The 9078-nt window shown below is 67.9% G+C and overlaps 1 protein-coding gene across 1 annotated transcript; it reads left to right on the top strand.

The window, feature by feature from the left end:
* Positions 1–2800: 2800 nt before the first annotated feature.
* Positions 2801–8463, top strand: NPTX1 (neuronal pentraxin 1). Its single transcript, XM_030296560.1, has 5 exons — positions 2801–3170; positions 3494–3701; positions 5859–6103; positions 7325–7504; positions 8176–8463. Exons 1-5 carry the CDS (start codon positions 2829–2831, stop codon positions 8392–8394), a joined length of 1194 nt encoding a protein of 397 aa, XP_030152420.1. The 5' UTR covers positions 2801–2828; the 3' UTR covers positions 8395–8463.
* Positions 8464–9078: the final 615 nt, after the last annotated feature.

Here is a 9078-nt window from a genome sequence, read left to right as displayed (position 1 = left end):
TCTTCCCGGCCCTGCCGCCAGGGTTTCCACTTCCGGGATGCCCTCTGCGGTTCTGGGATGTGGAACCCTGGCCAGGCATGGGGGGTGGGGGGACCGCGGGTCCACAGAGGAAGGTGCCCCTGCCTCCGCGGACCTTCCCACCATATAGTTAGGCATCTTGAGGCTCCTTCTCTGAGGGTTTTGGGCAGGTGGCCCCAGAGATCTTGGATGCCTCTGAGCACTGGGGAGGGAGAGGAAGCCGCAGACGCGATCAGGTTTGAATCCTCCCCTGCCCAAGGTCTTGAGTCGGGCTAAGTGGATCGAAAGAAGGCAGAGAGATCGAAAGAAGGCCCTCCGCCCACCTGTCTGAGCAGGGCGGGCCTGTCTGCGCAGGGGTCCCTCATAGCGCTTCCGGGTGGACAGAGCGCTGCAGAGGTCGCCGGCCAAAGGGTCCCGGCCGGAGACCGCCGTCCCCTCGCCGCGGGGCTCCACACCTCCCTCTCGCTGCCCCTGGACACTGCCCCAGAGCCCCTCCTCCCCCTCTGAGGCCCCCTACTCCAGTCTCGGAGGGCTGGAGGGGGTGGCCAGGTGCCCGGGGTCTCCTCTCCGGCTGGCGATGGCCCAGGCCCCCCACCTTGCGCTCGCGTAAGCCCGGCCACCCCGGCGGCTCAGGACGCGAGGCCGGACGTGCGTTCCGGCTCCGTCCACGCGAACTGCCCCGGGCCCCGCCAGGCCCTTCTCCCGCGCCCACTCGCTCGCTGCGGCGCGCCCTCCCTCCCGGCCCGGGACAGCCTCGCCCCGGGGGCCCCGCGCGGGGAGTTCCTCCCGAGTGGCCTTCCAGCCTGGGGAGATCCTCAGGACCGCGGGGGCGCCGGTGGCTAGCCCCCTCCCGCGACCTGGGCGCCGGGGCCAGAAGCCCGCACACCCCCCGGGGCCGCGGGGCTCGGAGCGCAGGACCGCCGCGTGCGGCCCGCGGGGTCCCTCTGGCGCCGGGAAGCGGAGGCCGAAGGACGCGCGGGCTCCGGGAGGGTTCGGGGCTGAGGCTCTGAAAGAACGCAGGCGGTGGGGCGCCCGGGGCACGGGTGGGACGCGGCGGCCGAAAGGCACGGAGAAGACCGTGGTTCCTCAAAAAGGTCTCGAGAAAGCCGGCTGCTCCTCGTACCCCGCGGGGCGGCGGCCCGGCGCCCGCACCCCGCAGCTGCCGGTGGGTCCCCGGGGGGGGGGGTGGAGAACCTGCTGGGGACCGCCAGTGCAGCGCCCCGACTGGGGGCGGGGGTGTGCGGAGGGAGCGTCAGCCGGACCGCCTCCACCGCGGGTGTAGCCTGGTCGCGTGCCGCCACCTGGGGCCCGCCCTCGGGGTCCTGGCGCCCTCAGTTTCCCTCCTCCGCACAGTGGGGGCTCGGACCCCGGCAGCCTCCAGAGAGCGTTTGTCCCCGAGCGCCTCGGGGGGCGCGCCAGGGGCTCGGGCTTGTCCGGGGCTCCGCACCCGGCGTCCGAACCCGGACGGGAAAACAGGTGCAGGTGGGGGGAGGGGCGAGGGAGGCGGCCCCGAGTAAAGTGCCGTCTCGTGGGGCTCCGCTCCGGCGACCTCCCCGCCGAGGCCCCCGGGACCCCTCCCTACCTGCCATCGGCCGAGAAACGGGTCGAGCTGGGGCTCACGGAGTCCCGAACGCCCAACACGCGCACGGACACACACGGACGCGCACACGGACACACACGGCCGTGCACGCGCGCCTCCGCGACGGGCGGGCGCCCCGGGAGCGCGGAAGGGTCCGCCCGCCCGGCCCCCCTCGGAAGCGCCGCGGGCCCAGCGCCTCCCCCGGGGCTGCAGGGAGCGTCCAGCCCCGGCGGCGCCTTCTGCCCGGAATCGGGCCGGCTCCGCTGGCAGGAAAGCCCCGATCCGCTAGGGCTCCATCCGGGGCGGGGGGGGGGGGGGAGGGCTGTGCTGCCGTCCCCCAGGACAGCGTTGCCGGGTCCCCCAAACCCCGGGCCTGTGGGAGGGGGCGGGAGCGCGGGTCCCCAGACCCAGGGTGTAGAGCGGCTTTCCAACCCCACACGGGCATCCCGGAAACCCCCTCTCTGGACTTAGGCGCGCCGCGAGGATCCGCTTCCCAGCGCTCCTCGCTCGGCACCGGGTGTAGACGGATTGAGTCCCTGGGGACCCGGCCCGAGCCACCCCCCCTCCCCGCCTCCCCCCAGGGTGTTCTGTGCCGCCAAGCGCGTTGAACCGAATCCTGTCTCCCGGGCCGGCCGTGGGCTCCCACCCGCCCGCAGCCCCGTCGGAAATTTGGGGACATCTTGCAGGTGGCCCATCCCATAGTCCCAGGCCGCGCCCCCCCCGCCCCCCCACCAACCCACCCACCCCACCCCCCCCCCCATACCCGCCCCGGCCCGGGCTCTCCCAGCCTCCGCGGAAGCAGCACCCGCCGCGCTGGGGGAGGGGGCGGGGGAGGAGGCCGGGGGAGGCTCAGCCCCCAACGCGCGCCCCAAAGACCCCCGCCGCGCCGCGGGCCGGGCCGCAGACAATTAAAGCGGGATTCCTCCCCCGCTGACGTCGGCAGCGCCGAGGCCCCTCCCGCGGCGGCATAAAAGGCGCGGGCTCCGCAGCGCGGGCGGCAGTGAGGGCCGGGCAGCGCGGCGGTGAGGACTGCGCGGCCCAGCAGCGCGGCGCCCAGAGCGCGGGCCGCCCGCCGAGCCCCGCCGAGCCGAGCCCCCAGCGCCCGCAGCCATGCCGGCCGGCCGCGCCGCGCGCACCTGTGCGCTGCTCGCCCTCTGCCTCCTGGGCGGCGGCGGGCCCAGGATTCGGGCCGACGCGCTTCATCTGCACCTCGGTGCCCGTGGACGCCGACATGTGCGCCGCGTCCGTGGCGGCCGGCGGCGCCGAGGAGCTCCGGAGCAACGTGCTGCAGCTCCGCGAGACCGTGCTGCAGCAGAAGGAGACCATCCTGAGCCAGAAGGAGACCATCCGCGAGCTGACCACCAAGCTGGGCCGCTGCGAGAGCCAGAGCACGCTGGACGCGGGCACCGGCGAGGCCCGGGCCGGCGGCGGCGGCGGCGGCGGCGGCGGCCGCAAGCAGCCGGGCTCGGGCAAGAACACCATGGGCGACCTGTCCCGGACGCCGGCCGCCGAGACGCTCAGCCAACTCGGGCAAACTTTGCAGTCGCTCAAAACCCGCCTGGAGAACCTGGAGGTCTGCGCGCGCCGCGTTCCCCCCCCCCCCCACCGTCCCCGGCTCGTGCGCCCCTCTGCCCTGCCCCACCCCCACTCCCGACCCGGCCCGACATCCACCACCACCACCCCCCCCCCCGCCGCCGGCCCCGCCTCGGCCGGGCGCCCGTGCCCCACCGGGGCTGCGCGGAGCCTGAGGGGCCCCGCAGACGGCGGCCACTCGCCCGAGCTCCCCGCCAGGCCGCCCCCGCATTCGCCCCGAGGGGACCTCGCCGCGGGCCTCCCGGCACGGTCCCCGCTCCACGCGTAACGATGTGGTTTCCCCCTGCCCTCGCACCCCCGCAGCAGTACAGCCGGCTCAATTCCTCCAGCCAGACCAACAGCCTCAAGGATCTGCTGCAGAGCAAGATCGATGACCTGGAGAGGCAGGTGCTGTCTCGGGTGAACACTCTGGAGGAGGGAAAGGGTGGCCCCAGGAACGACACGGAGGAGAGAGTCAAGATCGAGAGCGCCCTGACCTCCCTGCACCAGCGGATCAGCGAGCTGGAGAAAGGTACCGGGGCTGGAGGTAGGGGGGGGGTGGAGCGACCTGCTGCCTGCCAGGCTCCCTGGGCCATGGGGACCCTGCCTCAGGTCCTGGCCTCCTGCCCAGCTCAGCTCCAGGCTGAAAAGCCCAAAGCTTCTCAGCTTCTCCAGCCCCCTTCCCGCTTCCTGAGTCCCTGCTCTAGGTTTTGCGTTTCCAGCCCATGTTCCTGGTGGTGCCGGGGCCCCCTGGGCTGGGGACATATGGAGACAACAGAAGCAGAGTGAGAAAGGGATTGGTTGGTGTCGGCAGCACCCCCGTCCACACACACACACACACACACACACACACACACACACACACACACTGGGAGGATTTTTCCAAGTCTGATTTGTTTAATGTTCAGTAAGTTTGCACCGTAGTTGTGGTGCTCCCAAGCCCTCCCTGGTAAGAAAGCCGGGCTCCAGCTGGTCCCCATCCCCGGTAGAGAGAGTGGGGTGTGGGCCGGGGAAGAGTCCCCTGGTTCCCAGCAGATTTGGGCCCTGAGTAGGTTGTCTCCCAGCTCATCGCCCCCCCCCCGCCCCGGTGTCCTGTGGGGATCTCCGGGTCCCCCCCTTCCGGTGAGCCCCCTCCCCCTGGTTTTATCTTCTGAGTAATCCAAGCCCTGGAATCTTGCAAGACCCAGTTGGTTCCTGGGTCACCAACTCTGGCCAGCCCCAGCTGCACCCCAGGGCTCACAGATGAGCTGGGCTCAGCCTTGAAGTCATAGAAATCAAACAAGGTTGTAAAAGGGGGGGGGCGTTCCTGGGCTTGGAGCAGGGCCACGTGACCCTTCTTGGACCGCAAAATGTGCCGGATGGATTTAAACAGTGCCGTCTTAAGGCACGTTATGTAACTGAAAAACAGATCAGGGGAAGGAGGGACGGGGGAGGGAGGGGGAGGGAAGGAGGGGAGATTGGGGGGAATGAAAAACATCCCCTAGAGAAGCCAGGGGCTGGTTCTGCTTGAAGGTGGGGGGGGAGCGTGCAAGCCGGGGATGGTTGGGGGAGCACTGAGGGGGCCAGCTCTGCTATTCCCTGGTACCTGACTTGGATGGGGGGTTGCTGGCCCAGCAGGATGCCTTCTAGAAATAATTCTTGGCCTGGGGGCCGCTTTAGTTCTGGACTGCCTGGCAGGCCCCGGAGCACAGCCAGGAGCTGGCAGGTGTGCGTGTTCCTGGCTCTGAGCCTGGTGCCTGTGCCCACTGCTGGGTTGGAATGTTTTGCCTGGAGTCAGTCACACCATATCCAGGGCCACAGCTACAGCGTGTGTGTGTGGGTTGGGAGGGGGGCAGACAAGCATTCCCCGAGACATCACTGGCAGGCTGGGAGCTGGTGGCTGTTGTGGAAAGGGAAGCTATCAGGCCGGGAGCCTGAGTTTTCAGGAAACACACAGGAAGCTCTCCCGGAGAATGAATGGCATAGTCCTCAAAGCAGTCACTTTGGGGGGGGGGGGGCCCTGGCTCCCTGGTGCCCAGGACTCCGGGCAGAGTTGCCACAAGAGCCTTAGAAGGACCGCTTTCCCTCCTGTGGGGAGATGGGATTCTGGAAATAGCCAGACTTCTCAGGGCCGGTTGATTGGGTCCGATGAGTGGCCAGGGACTGCGGCATGTGCTGGCCTCAAGGGGAGTGTCCTGGGCACCGGGGGCCTGGCCGTCTCGGGTGGGGATCCAGGTGGGAATCCAAGAGGCGTGTTTGTGAACACCCGCCGGCAGCCTGCATCCTGGAATCGGGGCGGCTGGCCGCAGGGGCTGCTCTGGGGGAGCTGGCCTCCTTCAGGCTGGAGGAGACCTCCCTCTGTGGCCACACATCAAGGGCCGGTTTACCAGGAGTGCGCTGAGCCATGCCCACCGTGCAGCCCGCCAGGTCCCCCCTCACACCCCCATCCGGCTTCCCCAGAGGCAGGACGTGGGAGCCAGACCAAGGAGTGCGGAGATCTTAGGTCAGCTCTTTCGTTCTGGCCCCGTGACCTCAGGCAAAGCACTTGCCCCCCCCCCCCACCCCCACCCAGCATCTATAGAATGGAGACAGTCGTGTCTGCTTTCCTGAGCTTGGGTTGGGGGTGGAGGGGAGCACAGAATGATTTTCAGACCCGGAGGAGTGCTTTGAGGTGCAGACAGATGAAGGGACTGCATCCTGTCCTTCCCAGGTCAGAAGGACAACCGTCCTGGAGACAAATTCCAGCTCACATTCCCACTGCGGACCAACTACATGTACGCCAAGGTGAAGAAGAGCTTGCCGGAGATGTATGCCTTCACGGTGTGCATGTGGCTTAAGTCCAGCGCCGCGCCCGGGGTGGGCACCCCCTTCTCCTACGCCGTGCCTGGCCAGGCCAATGAGCTGGTTCTCATTGAGTGGGGCAACAATCCCATGGAGATCCTCATCAACGACAAGGTAGAGCAACCCCGCCCCCTCCAGCCACCTGGGCTTATAGGAAGGCACAGTGAGGCCCCCAGGCCCGCCTGGCTGCTGGGGCAGGTGCCTGGGGCTGGGGGTGGGGGTGGGGGGAGTGGTGGGCATGGGAGACACAGCCACAGATGCAGCTGTGGTCCCAACAGAAGTGCCCACCAGGCAGGACTGAGGGAGGTGGAGGGTGAGGACAGGGGGAAACGCAGAGGGGCGCCCTGGCCCTACTCGGAAGAGGGTGAAGCTGGAACTTTCTCAGACCCAGGCTTCCCGGGGAAGGCAGGGGAAGATCCAAAGGGCAGATCAGACCCTGGGTCCACCTCCCCCAGCTGGCCTCAGGGCTGGCTTTGCTCCTGTGGGGAGGACCATAGATGTTCCGCGGTGAGTCAAGGTACCCCAATCTGTCCTGCTCAAGCCCCCACCGCTGGGAGGAGGCCAGACGCACGCAGCGCCCTGGAGAGTCCGCCTTTTCCCTCCAGGGAGCCTTCTCCATCCTGGTCCTGTACAGCTGTGGAGTGAGCTGCCAGCTTTCCACACCTCTGAGGCAACATTGGCAGTAAATCTCTAAAACCCAGGCTGGGGACTGGAATCCAAGCCCCTGCTGTTGACAGCCTCGACCAGAAAGGGTTGTTCCTCTCTGGGCGAGTTAAAGGGTGGGCAGGTTCCCTCGTCTGCTGCATCTGCTGCGCCGTCTGTCCCCTCCGGAATGTGAGAGAGGGAGGGAAACCCCAGGCCGCAGGCTGGCCTGAGCTTTAAAGGCATGGTGCCATGCCCCCTGGCGTCTGAGCCTCTGCAGAGGCTGCACGGGTTGTAGACCAGCAGGTCTGGCAGTCGGCGGCGTTGCAGGAGGGGGGAGAGGCCCAGGCGGCAGCAGTGAGCTGAGACCCCAGCGGTGGGATGCTCCTTCCCGAGGGCTGGTTCTGTAGGACCAGCGAAGAGGGAGGAGGGCCAGGAGGGGTGAGGACATTGCGCACCCAGACCGGTCTTAGGAGCCCCTTGCCACATCGTCACATTTCCTGTGTGACTCCAAGGTCCATGGAGGGATGGGGCTGACGGGCGCTAAGGCCCAGAGGGGCAGGGGCTGAGAGAGTTCAGTAATGGTGTTTACTGGCAACGTAGGGACGGGAAGAGAAGCAGTTGAACTGGTAAGTAGTGACGATCGATCGCCGGTCCCTGTACCCATCATGTTGCGTGTGGCGTCCTTCCCAGGTGGCCAAGCTGCCCTTTGTAATCAATGATGGCAAGTGGCATCACATCTGCGTCACCTGGACCACCCGGGACGGGGTCTGGGAAGCCTACCAGGACGGCACCCAGGGTGGCAATGGCGAGAACCTGGCACCCTATCACCCCATCAAGCCCCAGGGTGTGCTGGTGCTGGGCCAGGAGCAGGTACTGGCCTTGGGGAGGGGGTGCTGGCTGCGGGGAAGGAGCCCCAGAAGCAGAGAAGGGAGGGGGGCGAGGAGGGAGGGTAGTTGGAGAGGGGAGTGCTCCACCACCCCCAGAGGGAGCCAAGAGAAGCAGGTTAGGGCAGCACTGGGCAGAGAGCGCGCTCTGGGTGGGCTCCATGGGGAAGTTCGGTGGGGCGGGCCGCAGCTGCGTCTCTGGCACAGGAAAGCAAGCCTGCCCTTAGGGTTGCGGGATGCATTGCCTGAAAGGGATCGGTCTCCCCCTTGGGCACCCGCAGGGAAGGCACGGGGGAGGGTCCCAGGCCTTCCAGGCCTTTGGTCCCGTGGGGCTCTGCAGGGAGAGCGGCAGCGGCCCCCGTGGTTGTGCGCGGCCCCGGCCGACCCCCCTCACTGGCCGAGGGGGAGGCAGAGTCCCAGGCGCCCCCAGGAAAAGCTCCGCATCCCGAGCGGAGGTGGCCAGTAGTGTCGCTTTTCCCGGGCACCCCATGGGAGGGGGACCAGGGTCTGGCTGGAGACCCAGACACGGGACGGAAATGGTGCGTGGGAGGCAGATGCGAGAGCCCCTAGTGGGGGAGACGCGGGAGAAGTGCCCCCTGGGGATGGCCCCCCCTCCCCACCCCTCGAGAGACCCTCAACGTCTGCTCTTCTCTGAAGGACACCCTGGGTGGTGGGTTTGATGCCACCCAGGCGTTCGTGGGCGAGCTGGCCCATTTCAACATCTGGGGACCGCAAGTGACCCCCGGGGAGGTATATAACCTCGCCACCTTGCAGCACCAAGGCCCTCTCCGGCAACGTCATCGCCTGGGCCGAGTCCCACATCGAGATCTACGGCGGGGCACACCAAGTGGACATTCGAAGCCTGTCGCCAGATAAACTGAGGCTCCTGGCGGCCGAGCCCCCGCCCTCGGGAAGGCACGCCCGCCTCCTCCCCCTGCTTGTAGCGGTGGCGACCCGTCTTGTGTCTCCTCTCTCCCTCTCCCCAGGAGCGACTCAGGCCCTCCCCCTTCGCACGCGCTCGCACGCAGCCTGGTTTGTCCTTGTGCCGGGGAAGCAGGTCCGGCTGCCCCCCCCCGAGGAGGCCCGCGCCCCGGGCCTCAGGCCTGACTTGTGCTCCCGCGGGCGCGGGTGTGGACGTAGGTGAGAGAGCGTGTGTGTCTACGGGTGTGTGTCTGTGGGGACGAGCGAGGTGGTCTGTGTGCTGCGGGGGAGAATCTCACGACTGGTCGGAAGACTCTAGTAGCTGCCCGCGGGCCCCCGTGGGTGGCCCGTGTGGCTTCTTCAACACACGCGCTTGTCTTGTTTGCAAACCTTTTCCGGGGGCGCAGTTCTCCACCGGTAAATAAATGTCTTCTGTCGTTTGTTTGCTCGGGGCCGGGGCCCCCCCCTCAGAGAATTTCTCTTTTGTCGTAGGAGCGGATTCTCTCTTGCTCTCCGGGGGTGGGCAGAGGTGGGGGGGTGGCCATGGGAAACGGGCACCCCACCCCACCCCACCCCGGTGCCCGGCCAGCAAGCTTACAGTTGGCATCCGAGGGCAGCGGTTGCTGGGCCTGGGAAGCT

Source organism: Lynx canadensis, chromosome E1, assembly GCF_007474595.2.
Source record: "Lynx canadensis isolate LIC74 chromosome E1, mLynCan4.pri.v2, whole genome shotgun sequence".
NCBI lineage: Eukaryota > Metazoa > Chordata > Mammalia > Carnivora > Felidae > Lynx > Lynx canadensis.
This window is presented reverse-complemented; position numbering and strand designations above follow the sequence as displayed.